This window comes from Leucoraja erinacea, chromosome 2 (assembly GCF_028641065.1).
Source record: "Leucoraja erinacea ecotype New England chromosome 2, Leri_hhj_1, whole genome shotgun sequence".
Taxonomy (NCBI): Eukaryota; Metazoa; Chordata; class Chondrichthyes; order Rajiformes; family Rajidae; genus Leucoraja; species Leucoraja erinaceus.
Window position 1 is genome coordinate 107,101,963 of NC_073378.1, and position 15,653 is coordinate 107,117,615.

General features: G+C 41.7%; 1 protein-coding gene across 1 annotated transcript in view; it reads right to left on the reverse strand.

Annotated features, from left to right (window-relative positions):
* Positions 1–15,653, reverse strand: part of gabbr2 (gamma-aminobutyric acid (GABA) B receptor, 2) — a 753,408-nt gene that overhangs the window by 164,906 nt on the left and 572,849 nt on the right. The window contains exon 12 of the mRNA XM_055662806.1: positions 4,466–4,573. Within this exon, the coding sequence (XP_055518781.1) occupies positions 4,466–4,573 (108 nt within the window). The remainder of the gene's footprint in view (positions 1–4,465; positions 4,574–15,653) is intronic.

Below are 15,653 nucleotides of genomic sequence, written 5' to 3' on the forward strand. Positions count from 1 at the left end.
TGATGGGATTAGCTTAGTTTGGCATTGTGTTCAGTACATACATTGTGGGCTAAAGGAACCATTCCTGTGTTGTACTGTGCTCTTTTATATCGCTCTGCAAGGCTTTGATGTCCCTCCAAATGTGTAATATCCAGAATCAGAACCAATACTCATGAGAATAAAAGGCTCAACAGAACTTCTTTCCTTTTGTTCTCAATTATCAGTTAATGTCCAAAATCTCTCTCTTATTAGATGGTCTTTAAAAGATGCTAATTCATTTATATTGTATGTCATGAATTTGCCTTACAAAGTCTATCAAGTCATACTTACCTTTGTTAAATCTCATCAGCACTGAATTGATCTATTTGACTTTATCCGCTGGAATTACGTCATTATCATCAACATTGTTTACCACATTTTACCATGTCTTCAGAGAGAAAGCAATTTAAAGTAGAAATTCCTTCAGATTTGCTTTCTCAGCTTGTGGGCCAGACAGGCCATTAACTGTCCCTCTGACAGGGATGTCTAATTCCTTCCTTTCCCCCCCAGTTCTATTACCGTGCTGGTCTCTGAGTTTTGGAAAATATTATATCCAAAATATTAACCGTTCTTGCATATAACTGATTTGCTGCAAAGTTACAGCAGTTTCTGAGGTAGAAATGAGGAGGAGGGAAGAGGCACAGAGACAAAGAGAAACACAATACAAAAACAGGCACCTCGGTCAACAAGACATATTTGATTTATATTAGAGATATATCACTGGACAGCACAGTGGAGCAGTGGTAGAGTTTCTGCCTTACAATGTCAGATACCCGGGTTTGATTCTGAATATGGGTGCTGTCTGTACATTTTCCCTGTGACCCCATGGGTTTTCTCCAGGTGCTCTAGTCTCCTCCCACATTCCACAGATGTACAGGTATGTAGGTTAATTTGCTTTGGAAAAATTGCAAATTGTCCCGAGCATTAGTGAATGGGAATGGTTGGTTGGCCAGGACACGGTGGGCCAAAGGGTCTGATTCCAAGCTGTATCTCTAAAGTCTAAAGATTGTCTAAAGCAGTGGTTCCCAACGTGGGGCATACCCTCCACAGGGGGGCAATTTGATTTTTAAGGGGGGCAATTGAGCGCGACTGAGGAGGTCTGGGTCTAAATTTTCAATTTTTATTTCTTTGGATTTTCCATCAGGTAAACATATGTAGCTTATGTTTCAGATGTTATTTTGAGTAAATAATTTTTTTGGGGTAAAAAAGGTCTTTATTGTGTAGTTATTACATAATCACCGCGCCATCGCTCTTCATGCACGTCGCACGAAGCGCACGAGGTCATGGGAGAACCTTATTTATTGAATTGGATTTAGAAATGCGATTCAAAGAGCTTTTGCTAAGTTACCCTTATAATATCTATTTCCTCCATTTTCTCTCAAGGGAAAGCAAGGGGGGGGGGGGGGGGGGGATCAGGATTTTAGTGATTAGGTGGGGCATGGCCAAAAAAAGGTTGGGAACCACTGGTCTAAAGGTAGAGTGGATGTGGAGAGGATGATTCCAGTAGTGAAAAAGTCCAGGACCAGAGGGCACTGCCTCAGAATAAAAGGACAATGGAGATGAGGATGAATTTACTTTGCATAATGATAGCGAATCAGTGGAATTCATAGAAACATAGAAAATAGGTGCAGGAGTAGGCCATTCGGCCCTTTGATATGATCATGGCTGATCATCCAACTTAGTATCCCATCCCTGCCTTGTCTCCATACCCCCTGATCCCTTTAGCCACAAGGGCCACATCTAACTCCCTCTTAAATATAGCCAATGAACTAGCCTCAACTACCTTCTGTGGTAGAGAATTCCACAGATTCACCACTCTCTGTGTAAAAAATGATTTTCTCATCTCGGTCCTAAAAGACTTCCCTCTTATCCTTAAACTGTGACACCTAGTTCTGGACTTCCCCAACATCGGGAATAGTCTTCCTGCATCTAGCCTGTCCAACCCCTTAAGAATTTTGTAAGTTTCTATAAGAATTCATTGCCACAGATGGTTGTAGAGGCCAAGATATTGGATATTTTTAAAGTTGAGGTTTAGTTTGGTTAGTAGGCTGTCAAAGGTTATGGGGAGAAGGAGAGAGAGAACGGGTTTGAGGGGGAAATATAGATCAGCCATGATTGAATGCAGAACTGACTCGATGGACCGAATGGCCTAATTCTGCTTGTGTTTTATGATCTTACAAAATATGTCCATACTAATCCTCGAGTACTTATCTGTACTGATCCCGTTTTCCAGCATTTGGTTGCTCACCTCTTTGTAATGTTGTTTCAAGTGCTCATTCACTATGTCAGAACATAAGGCATTAGGGGCATTAATAGGCCAACTGGCCTTCTATGCCTGCCTGCCATTTAACATGATTATGGCTGATTCATGTTGGCCTTAACTTGCCTTCTGTGACAGTAGTTATTTTTAAACATTGTGGGAGAACCATGAAAATATCTTATACATTTTCAGACAGTTTTTTTTACAGATAGTAAAAAAAATGAGTATGTGGCACATACTCACTGTGGTGGAAGAGGACATGAAGCAGCCAATTTGTGCAAAACCACCTCTTAGCTCCCCTCTCCACCCACCCCAAGCACCGTGATAGTGATCAGATTGACCATTTTAGCAAAACTGAATGAGGAATGAATATTGGTTGTAACATCAGGGATTAACCTCTTCAAAACAGTGCAGGGAATCATTTAAGTCCACGTCTGAGGGCAGATATTTCATCTGAAAGGTGGAGAGTAGCACACCATGCAGTGATGTGCTTGGACGTGCACATAAACCTTGGGAGCGGGACTTAAACTTGCACCCTTCTGTCTCAGAGGCTCCATTATCAGAACAACTTGCAAGCTAATTCACGGTAATCTTAATTATCAAGTAATTCTGAATTTGTCCGGTTATGGAAAGATTCTGATTTGCTGAATAAGTTTACAAGAATGAGGGGGGACCTCATTGAAACATACAGAAAAGTGAAAGGCTTGGATAGAGTGGATGTGGAGTGGATGTGGAGAGGATGTTTCCACTAGTGGTAGAGTCTAGGATTAGAGGTCATAGCCTCAGAATTAAGGAACGTTCTTTTCGGAAGGAGATGAGGAGAAATTTATTTAGTCAGAGGGTGATGAAACTGTGGAATTCTTTGCGGGGGGGGGGGGGGGGGGGGGGTCGTCAGTGGATATTTTTAAGGTCGAGTTAGATAGATTCTTGATTAGTACGGGTGACAGAGGTAATGGGGAGAGGCAGGATAATGGGGTTAGGAGGGAGAGAGAGATTAGCCATGATTGAATGGCGGAGTGGATTTGATAGGTCGAATGGCCTAATTATATTATTCCTTATGACCTTGTTATTGTGTCACGCAATTGTTTTTCTACTTCAGAAAACGTTAGTTTAAAAGGCCATCACTCTTCTTCCATGTAAATTTGGTTGACTTTTCCAATGTTTTGACCTGATATCAGTTGTATTTTTTTTCTTGCACCATCTGGCATCCTTGCCCTTTAGGTTAAACCATGCAGTGATTCATTTTGTATTCTATTCTATCACAGGTATAACTTGAACCTTGTACGTGCTGGAGAGGTTTTTAGAGCTTGAGAAGACAGCCACACAATAAGGAACGTGTGCTTAGGTCTGTTAAGCAGTGCTCAAATAGCTGCTCATTGAGGACAGATATATTGTTCAAAGCTGTAATTGGTAAGGTTTTCTGTTCCTTCACTCATGCCACCCCCTCTCATTCAATGCACATTTACCACCACATTCATTATTCCCAATGTTATTATCCTGCTTACCAGAAATAATCAAACATGCTTAAAACTCGGGAGAATTTAAACTTTTTTATCATTTTCATACAAGGTATATTTGTAGCTTGAAATCAGAGGTACTATTAAAATTAAACATTATGAGGACACAATTGAAAGATTGAATTAAATGTAGATAGAGTTTGCAAAGGATATGTTGGGATTTAGCAATGCAAATCATATGGTGGGACAGGTAGCCTTCAGGGATAGGCATGAGAATTTGGGAAAGACATCAGAGAGATGCTATTGTCAATACAGTTGTATCAGGTACAGAATCTCTCATGGGCAGCTTGGAGTTGTGACACAAGGAGATATCACTGCTGAACCATCAAGAAACCATACAAAATAGAAAGGGTGTCATGCACTTACAATGTGCTGTGAATACTACTACCCCAGCAGCAATAAGCATCATCCGATTGAGTTCATGATAGTCAACCAAAATAAAGACCCAGTCTGATCTATGCTGACCTAAGGGTGTGCATAATATCAACAATTACACCTAGTGGCCCTTAAGTTGATATACTATGATGCATACAACTAAAAAATGACATATTGTGCATTATTTTACACTCTCTGCTTCATAAAACAGTGCACTCCCTGACTTACAATGAACAGCAAATCAGCTGCTGAAATATCATTACAATGCACTAAACATTTCAGTCAAGCTACTTACCTTTTTCTTCATCTTTACGTTTTTGAATATAGCGTGAACTCTCCATGTTTTTGCAAACATAGCTCCAAATGCGGTTGTGTAGCCAACCGTAAGAATCCAAGTTCGGACCTGAACAACAAAAACGAGGAAAAAAAGGTAAAGAAAAACTTTAATTAACCAAAACAGTGATTGTACCATTAAAACACAAAATTGTGTTATTTTACACATTCACACATAATAAAGGGAAATTAATTCAAGAGTGCTATATTGCTGTGGAATCTAATTGGTGCCTGCTCCTCTTATGGTTTTGGAGGAGTTGATCACTGACTACCACATTTTCTTCCAGTCATTCTTGCTCTCCAGCAGTTTCCCAAGAATACAGGCAGGTGATAATTGCTCGTTTCTAAGCTTCTCCCCAGTCTAGTTTCAGTAAAACCACTGAATCAAGCACTTGAATCAACAAATCTTTCTTTTACCAAAAGCGTGTTACAGATCAACTATTGTACCTATCCCACCGCGGGTTTGATCCTCGTATCTGCCTGTTCAGGCCCTCGCTCAGACAGGGACACAGCAGAAGTTGACACAGTCCCAAGCGTTCTCCCAGAAGATCGACGGTAAGACTCGTGTTAGCGGGCTTTTATATGTCCCAGGACCTCGAGGGGACGAACCATATGGGGGTGGTCTCTTAATAACCCAATTACAGATATCGATTAACCCCATACATGACAGGCAAATTCCCCTAACCAAATTATACAACAGCTCAATACATTGTATTCAAAACGGACTTCGAGCAAGTCAACTCTGAAACATATACCCTGAGTTACAGAAAACCCAGACATGGCTCAACACCTCATCAAATCAACACTTGGCAAAGTCAAACTCTGCAACATATTTACAATCATTTACAAGTTTGCAGCCACTCAATCCATTCCATGCATTTTGCGCCAAATTGACAGGGTTTGCAGATATTTGCAAATTGTATCTAAGCTCCAGACACTCTGGCACCTCTCTGCAGCTTGTCCTAGCTCTGCAGAGAGCAACTCCAAATTGACCAAATCTCCCAGCAACCCTGAAGCTTTACCCCATTTTAAAGTCCGAGCTGGTCCAATTTAGCCAGGATTAACAGAAGCAAGGAACTACAGATGCTGATTTACGATGCTGGAGTAACTCAGCAGGTCGGGCAGCATCCATGGAGAACATTGATGGGTGATGTTTCAGATCATGATCGTAGGGTTCTTTAGAGTGGGTGAGTGGGCAAATGCATGGCAGATGTAGTATAATGTGGATAACCCCCCCCCCAGAATAGAGGTAATAGATTTGTGGTGATCAAATGTACTGTTCTGGCACTGGTTGACAGCATGCATGGTCCCAGCATTGTTATGGATTAGATTAGTGAAGAAGGGTGCTTGATGATAAGCATGAGCACGATGGGTTCAAGCACCTATCTTCACATCAAATGATTCTATGATTCATTGGCACGCAGACAATGCCATTGCTGATGCCTAGTGAGTTTGCCCAGAGTGCAGTGGCCGTGGCGAGGTGGGTTAGCTACAGACCCACAGCTGCTCAAAGTTGCCCTCAGGGCCATCTGTAACCTCCTCGACTGTTGCTGAGTAACCATATGCCAATTAAACTGCAGCCACAGGGAAGAGCACTCATCAGTATATGACCAAAGAAAAGGCAGGCAGACTAGACATCAATTGAGAAAGATTATCACCAATACACACAATCTAAGAGTAGTGTGGGTATAGAAATACACAATTCAATTTCACAAGTACTGAGGATACTATAACGACGCAACTGGAATTGGCAATTGAGGTTGTGACACCAAAAACATGTTTAATCCATTCTTATTTCTAAAGAATAGTAACATTTCAACAAGGGGTTTCAAGTTTATATAACCTTAAGATATATTTTAACAGCGATATTGACCTGTAAAATTAAAATGATTAAATGTATCTGCTGATGTTGGGTTTGCGCATTAATATCTAATAATTTAAATTCAGAATCATTATTTCCTCATTACTTTTTCAATAATCAAAGTGTTCAGCACATTTGCATGAATCATTTTGTTAAAATGTGGAAATAGAATTGCTTTTCAGCTGTGACCTTGTCATATTCATTTGGAATCTCTGCTCAAACATTCCAATTACATAACACAGTGTAATGGTTTTAAACTATTGAAATCAGCAACAAAAAAATGTGGAGAAAGAGCAGAAAATCAAGAAAAGTTTCAATAATTCTAATCTAACATTGAAACTGATAATCAGGAAATCACAATCATACTAAGACGATAGGTGCAGGAGTAGGCCATTCGGCCCTTCGAGTCTGCACCGCCATTCAATATGATCATGGCTGATCATCAAACTCAGTATCCTGTACCTGCCTTCTCTCTATACCCCCTGATCCCTTTAGCCACAAGGGCCACATCTAACTCCTTCTTAAATGTAGCCAATGAACTGGCCTCAACTACCTTCTTTAGCAGAGAATTCTAGAGATTCACCACTCTCTGTGTGAAAAATGTTTTCCTCATCTCGGTCCTAAAAGATTTTCCCCTTAAACTGTGACCCCTTGTTCTGGACTTCCCCAACATCGGGAACAATCTACCTGCATCTAGCCTGTCCAACCCCTTAAGAATTTTCTATAAGATCCCCCCTCAATCTTCTAAATTCTAGCGAGTACAAGCCGAGTCTATCCAGTCTTTCTTCATATGAAAGTCCTGACAACCCAGGAATCAGTCTGGTGAACCTTCTCTGTACTCCCTCTATGGCAATAATGTCCTTCCTCAGATTTGGAGACCAAAACTGTACGCAATACTCCAGGTGTGGTCTCACCAAGACCCTGTGCAACTGCAGTAGAACCTCCCTGCTCCTATACTCAAATCCTTTTGCTATGAAAGCTAACATACCATTCGCTTTCTTCACTGCCTGCTGCACCTGCATGCCTACATTCAATGACTGGTGTACCATGACACCCAGGTCTCGTTGCATCTCCCCTTTTCCTAATCGGCCACCATTCAGATAATAGTCTACTTTCCTGCTTTTTTACCACCAAAGTGGATAGCCTCACATTTATCCACATTATACTGCATCTGCCATGCATTTGCCCACTCACCCAGCCTATCCAAGTCACCTTGCAGCCTCCTAGCATCCACCTCACAGCTAACACTGCCCCCCAGCTTTGTGTCATCCGCAAACTTGGAGATGTTGCATTCAATTCCCTCATCCAAATCATTAATATATATTGTAAATAGCTGGGGTCCCAGCACTGAGCCTTGCGGTACCCCACTAGTCACTGCCTGCCATTCTGAAAAGGACCCGTTTACTCCTACTCTTTGCTTCCTGTCTGCCAGCCAGTTCTCTATCCACATCAATACTGAACCCCCAATACCATGTGCTTTAAGTTTGTATACTAATCTCTTATGTGGGACCTTGTCGAAAGCCTTTTGAAAGTCCAGATATAACACATCCACTGGTTCTCCCTTATCCACTCTACTAGTTACATCCTCGAAAAATTCTATAAGATTCGTCAGACATGATTTACCCTTCATAAATCCATGCTGACTTTGTCCAATGATTTCACTACTTTCCAAATGTGCTGCTGTCCCATCTTTAATAACTGACTCCAGCAGTTTCCCCACTACCGATGTTAGACTAACTGGTCTGTAATTCCCCGTTTTCTCTCTCCCTCCCTTTTTAAAAAGTGGGGAGAATGTTTCTGAAATGTGAGGCACTTTCCACAGTTAATTGTTGTATGATATCAGAGCAAACAAATAGCATAGAAAAATAATATTATATTATCTAAAAATATTTTCTTTCTTCTTTCTTTCTCCCCACCCCCCATAACAATCAGCCTGAAGAAGGGTTTTGACCCGAAAAATGTGTGACTGTTCCCCAGCTGCCTGACTTGCTGACTCCAACACTTTGTGTCTTTTGTTTCAACATCGGTGAAATATTAGGAATGTGGTGATGATCTGTATAATGCGTTCGAAGAAATGGTGACAACATCCAAACAGAGTTTGGTGATTCTTATTACCACTAAATAAGATGTAGTGGGAAGTTTACACATCTGTGAGTGTACTTGTATGTTTGTATTGGTATAGTGAAAAATAAATCAGCTGACAACCTCCATTGGCTCTGTTGCAGATCGTGGAGCTGACACAAGATTGAAAATAATTTCTGTGGACAGCTGAATTTGAGCATGGGCTTTCTCCGTCCTTTTCATTTGTAGCAACCTCACATTCATCAACGTTATACTGCTACTAACATTTAACTCAATCCCTTTCAACACTCTGAGAGGGGCACCAACACATGTAACATTTGTGACCTTTTCTGTGTGAAATATTTTATTGGTTCCATTTTTATTTCCAGTTAGAAACATAGAAAATAGGTGCAGGAGGAGGCCATTTGGCCCTTCAAGCCAGCACCGCCATTCATTATGAGCATGGCTGATCATCCACAATCAGTAACCCATGCCTGCCTTCAACCCATATCCCTTGATTCTGCTCGCCCCTAGAGCTCTATCTAACTATCTTTTAAATTCATCCAGAGAATTCCACAAATTCACAACTCTCTGGGTGAAGTTAAGTTGTACTATTTACATCATTATCTACTGTATGTGTTTGAATTTTATGGGATAGCTGCTTGCTTATAATATTGCTCCCTTACTGGCATGTTTAGGATGAAGTTATAAATTGGGAAGTGACATTGAGGGCATAAGGGTGGTAGGTTGCAACCTCACCAAATTTACCAGGTGAGAATAGAAGCATAAATAAATACAAAGCAAACCAAAGTGCTCATTTTGAAAAGTTAAGGGCCTGTCCCACCAGCATGCGGCGAGCGCGACCAAACGTGGTGGCTTGAGGCGTACGGCCTCGCGGGGTCAGTCCCACTTCCAACCGCGGAGCCGTATGGAGCTGGTCCCGACATCATACTCACCAATCAGCTGGGCAGGAGGCAGGCCGACTGAATTTGGACGTCGCACGGTGTCGGGTGGTTACGTCATCACGCAACGGCACGCCAGGCGGTGACGTCATTGCGCAACGTCACACGCTAGGCATATGCCGTGAAGAAGCTACGTACGGCATTGCGACGCTGCGTACGGCGTCGAAACGCTGCGTACATCCTTCGAGGCGCTGCTTACGGCCTCAATACTGCTGCGTGCCGACAGGCTGTTGCCGTGCGGTATTTTTGAATACTGTCAGTTTTTCGGAGCCCCGCGTGATGTCGGGACCAGCTCCGCACAACTCCATACAGCTCCAGCGATCGAAGTGGGACCGGCCCCGCGAGGCCGTATGGCTCAAGCGACCACATTAGGTCGCGCTCGCCGCATGCAGTCGCATGCTGGTGGGACAGGCCCATTACTTGGTCACATTGCTGGTGCAAGTGCTTTTAATTGTATCAAATCTGTTCTTTAATTTAAATCTGGCAGTTTGGTAAGAGGTGTAATTTAATACGGATTATAGATAATCATTTTCAAAGTGAAGTCTGCCGCATAGCTTTGGGAAATATTTTTATATGCAATACATCCACGCTATTTTTAATCAGTTGAAAAGAAAGTTTAATGCCACTAAAATTATATCAACTTATTATACACTAAACAAGTTCATTGAAGTTAAGTTGTACAAATAAACTTCGATGAAGGTAAACAAAAACTCCCAATGTAGAACGGTTTGATGCTCTTCAGTTTATTTATGACAGTTTATCAATGGGCCAGATCACGTGGCTGTGGCGGAGGGGGAGGGGAGGGGAGGGGAGGGGAGGCGAGAGGAGGGGGGAGAGGAGAGGAGGGGAGGGGAGGGGAGGGGAGGGGAGGGGGGGGGAGGGGAGAGGAGGGGAGGGGGGGGGAGGGGAGGGGAGGGGAGGGGAGGGGAGAGGAGGGAGGGGAGGGGGAGAGGGGAGAGGAGGGGAGAGGAGAGAGAGAGAGAGACAATTCAGTCATTCACACTCAAGCCCTGAAGCTATCAGAAGCCACTTTAATCCTGGAATAGTTGAATGAAAGACATCATTCTGTTCTGCCCCAATTCCTTTGAATGTGATCATTGGCCCTTCAAGATTAGAAGGAAAATATAATTTCTTGGTAATCTTTCTTATTATTTAAATTATTTAAATTATTTCTTAGTGTTTTAATGCATTAATTAATTTTGAATAGTTTTTGTTTACATATTCGAAGCATTCTGAATATTTCTTAGTTGTGTGAGCATCAGACATTCAAAAACGTTGTAATGAAAGGAATGGAAGGATATGGACTATGCGCAGGCAGTTGAGGTTAGTATATCTTGCCATTTTGTTCTAGACGTAATGCTAAGACATTGCGGGCTGAAGGGCCTGTTCCAGTGCAGTATTGTTCTATGTTCTATTATTTGACCACGGTGACAGAAAGGAAAGCTCTGCTCCCAGCAGTGCCTTCAGTCAAAGGATGTCAGGGTGTTTTGCAGTTGAGCTCTCAAGAGTATGCTCTCTGATGACTTGCTATACAGGTTTCTTGTTATTCAGCTCAATCAGTGCTCCTCAGTGTAAACAAATTAACTTGAATAGGCAAGAACCTCTGACAAGTACACAAATCTACCAAAATTGAGCCAATGTGATAGATATTTAATAGTTCATCTCTTGGGCGTTCGAGTCAAGCAAAGTTAAACCAAATGAAACTAGCACTTAAGCCCCTGTCCCACTTGCATGTCCTTGGCTTGCTAATTGAGGTCGCGTTGAGGCGCGACGGTCCCGCGAAGGTTGCCTGTAATTTCATGCGCCCGCACAGCCATGTGGAGCGGGTGACGTCATTTGAAGATGGACACAAAATGCAGGAATAACTCAGTGGGACTGGCAGCATCTCTAGAGAGAAGGAATGGGTGACGTTTCGGGTCGAGACTCTTCTTCAGTCTGAAAGAAGGGTCTTGTCCCCATACGATGCCCGTGCGCTTCAACGCGACGACGGGGTGGCGTAATTTGCGTGCCAAGGATACGCAAGTGGGACAGGCCCTTAAGTCGCACCTGAAGGACAATGGTGTCCCAGTTAACGGTAAACAAACAACACTTTCTCAGTTGTTTTTGTATGCGTGATTAATAATCAGATTTATTCCACTCAATTCACAGCTTGTCATGTGGGGTTTCACCTCATGACCTCCAAATTACTCCTCCAGAATGCTCTGCTAGTTAGAAGTGCTGGAAATGTTGCTGATTTATACAAGGAATTACATATTAGTAAACCTGTCCATCCACCAGTAGGTGGATTTCTGACTTTGAGGAATTCAAAACACAGCTACCTCAGGATTTAGTAGCAATGAATACTATGACCTTTTTCCACTGTTGAATCTGAAAAATGGGAACCAGCAAATTTTGTCTTAATTAAATACACCTCAGATCATCCTGAACTTGCTTTCAAACCCCATCAACATTTTACCCTTCATAAGCCTTCAGCAGTTTTATTGCAGCTAATGCGTCATTTGCATAGAAACAATAAAGAAGTTGCTGAGGCTGAGCACACACTTACACTGAGTAATATAATTATATTTAATAATAGATTTTATTTCCAATGTCATACCTGTGAATAAGGGAAATATGGTTAGAGGGGCATATTAATGGCCAATTTATTAATCTGCATGTTATTATCAACTCTAAGCTACCTACACAGTTCATTGGTTCTAAGACATTAGTTAGAAGAAGTCTACATTAATAAACGGTTACAAATGTAAATATGATCAAGTCTTGCAGGGAGTCGTACAAACCCTGACAAAGGCTGACAGCTGCCAAAATTAAAGAGATGCAACTTCCTAATGAGAAATAAATATCTCACACCATGCAGCCACTGACATGTAAATGTGATATACAGTATATAGTCTGGTGAAAAAGAAAATCCATTTAATTCAATTTCCAATTCAAGTCAATAAACGAGTTATCAGCTCCTTTCCCAATTGCGTTTAACCTCAGTTAATGCAGTTCAATTTTATTCTGGGTTTTGTTACAAAAACCTAAGCCATAAGTGTTTCCTCAGTTCTGAAGCAACTCTAAAAAACTAGCAACATGCAGTGCATTCAGAAAGTATTCAGACCCCTTCACTTTTTTCACATTTTGTTACATTACAGCCTTCTAAAATACATCAAATTTTTTTCATCATCAATCTGTACACAATACCCCATAATAAAAAAACAAAACGGGTGTTTAGAAATGTTTGCAAAGTAATTCAAAATAAATAACTGACATATCACATTTACATAAGTATTCAGACGCTTCACTTAGTACTTTGTTGAGGCACCTTTGGCATCAAATACAGCCACAAGTCTTCTTGGGTATGACGCTACCTGTATTGGCACACCTTTTATTTGGGTAATTTCTCCCATTCTTCTCTGCAGATCCTCTCAAGCTCTGTCAGGTTGTATGGTGAGTGTCGATGCACAGCTCTTTTCAGGTCCCTCCAGAGATATTCGATTGGGTTTAAGTCCGGGCTCTGGTTGGGTCACTCAAGGACATTCACAGACTTGTCATGAAGCCACTCCTGCATTGTCTTGGCTGTGTGCTTAGGGTCGTTGTCCTGTTGGAAGGTGAACCTCTGCCCCAGTCTGAGGTCCTGAGCGCTCTGGAGCAGGTTTTCATCAAGGATCTCTCTGTACTTTGCACTGTTCATCTTTCCCTCGATCCTGACTAGTCTCCCAGTTCCTGCTGCTGAAAAACATCCCTACAGCATGATGCTGCCACCACCATGCTTCACAGTAGGTATGGTATTGGCCAGGTGATGAGACGTGACACTTGGCATTCAGGCCAAAGAGTTCAATCTTGGTTTCATCAGACCAGAGAATCTTGTTTAGGTGTCTTTTGGCAAACTCTAAGCGGGCTGTCATGTGCCTTTTACTGAGGAGTGGCTTCTGTCTGGCCACTCAACCATAAAGGCCTGATTGGTGGAGTGCTGCAGATCTGGAAGGTTCTCACATCTCCACAGAGGAATCTGGAGCTCGGTCAGAGTGTCCATCGGGTTCTTGGTCACCTCCCTGACCAAGGCCTCTCCCCTGATTGCTCAGTTTGGCCAGGCCGCCAGCTCTATGAAGAGTCCTGGTGGTTTCAAAGTTCTTCCATTTGAGAATGACAGAGGCCACTGTGCTCTTTGGGACCTGCAATGCTGCAGAAATTGTTTTATACCCTTCCCCAGATCTGTCTCTCGACACAATCCAGTCTTGGAGGTCTACGGACAATTCCTTCATCTTCATGCCTTGGTTTTTGCTCTGACGCACTGTCAACTGGGGGACCTTATATAGACAGGTGTATGCCTTTCCAAATTATGTCCATTCAATTTAATTTACCACTTGTGGACTCCAATCAAGTTGTAGAAACATTTCAAAGATAATCAATGGAAACAGGATGCACCGAAGCTCAATTTTGAGTGTCATAGCAAAGGATCTGAATACTTATGTAAATGTGATATTTCAGTTATTTCTTTTTAATTACTTCTGCAAAAGTTTCTAAACACCTGTTTTCGCTTTTATATTATGAGGTATTGTGTGTATATTGATGATTTAAAAAAATAGATTAAGGGTGTAACATAACAAAATGCGGAAAAAATGAAGGGGTCTGAATACTTTCTGAATGCACTGTATGGTCTCCATGGTGAATTCATTTTTGAGCTAAAAATAAAGCAGGTTTTCTCTGGAGTTACAGGAGCAGGATGTGATTGATAAGTCATTGCTCAAACTCAGTGTTCACAGGGTTTCATTTCCCACTCTTCCTTTCCCCTAATCTCACGATGGTTCAATGTGATCGTGAGAGTTCAATTATTCCATTTCAAAAATATTCACTTTTCCTGGAGAGCTGAAGCTACTTTTCTACTTAAGAAAATGACAACACCATAATCAAATGTCAATTATAACTGTACATCAAAGAACAATCACTCATCTAACACTGTCCTTGAAAGTAATATTATAGTGGCATCACCCCCTGCAGGGCAATGGATATGGATCGCGGAGTTCTACAATAACTAGGGAGTCGGATGTGCAAGTAATGGTTTTGTACATTGCCAAGGCATACTGATGTTTGAGTGAAGTTCTGAAGACTAGCAGCAAACTCTTCACCTTTCTAATGGAAACTGCAGATGCTGGAATCTTTATCAAAAAATAAATTGCAGGAGGTAGTCAACTGTCAGGTACTATCTGTGGAGGGAAAAGAACAGGCCTGGGCCAGACCCATCTTAAATTCTTCCAGCAGGTTTTTACAGTGCATCTCTCAGCTCCCCTCTGCAAATGTAGGTTGACTTAGCCAACTTAGCACATTCTGCATTCCAATCATCCTTGGGGATAAAAAGTAATTTTAGCGACATCTCAAATTGTCTGCAATGTCATCAATCTACCCAGATCTTTTCTTGTTAATCTAAATTCCCATGACATACCAGCATGCATTAACATTTGCACCTTTGTCACTCTCTGTTGCCATCTTCCATGAATAATTTTATACAGACAACTAAAATGAAAGCTGGAGACTCAAGAGACTGCAGATGCTGAAATCTTGAGTAATAAAAATAACATCCTGAAGGAACTCAGTCAGCCAGCTAGCAACTATGACGGGAAGATGACAGTCCATCTTGTCTCTCCATAGATGCTGCTTGGCCTGCTCAGTTCCTGAGATGAAAGCTGTTTAATCCTTTGGTTTGTGTTTGACATTGGGTCATCCATACATCCGAGTGACAGAAATTAAGTGGATAAAGCAAGTGTCTCATGAAATACAAGTTCATTCTTCAATGAATTTAAAGCTTTGTCCTACAGGAGTCCAAAGAGTCCAGCATAAAATCTACATTACAGTTAATTGTAAAGACAGTAGGGCACAATTGCTCAACAGCATCTGGAAAATCATACTTTATCTGGTGTAAAACAAAAATACTAGAAGAACTCAACAGGTCAGGCAAGTCGAGGGAAAGGATGGGCGATGTTCCGAGTCAGAACCCTTCTTCAGACATCTGGCTGGAACTGAATCTGATCAGCTTTGCATGCATGATACATCAACATCACCTTCAAGCTTCCTACTAACCCAGAGATACTGCATAAGTTAGCAAGGTTTGTAATAACAATTTGCACCATAAGGCTAAGAGATAAATCTCTTATGATGATATATATTATCTTCGCTGAACTTTGTTGCATTAAACATGCTTCCTTCACATCTGGTGCTGAGATAGCCACTATTTCACACATCATAGAATGCTTGTTTTAAAAGAAATGAGAAGTAATTGTTAATGA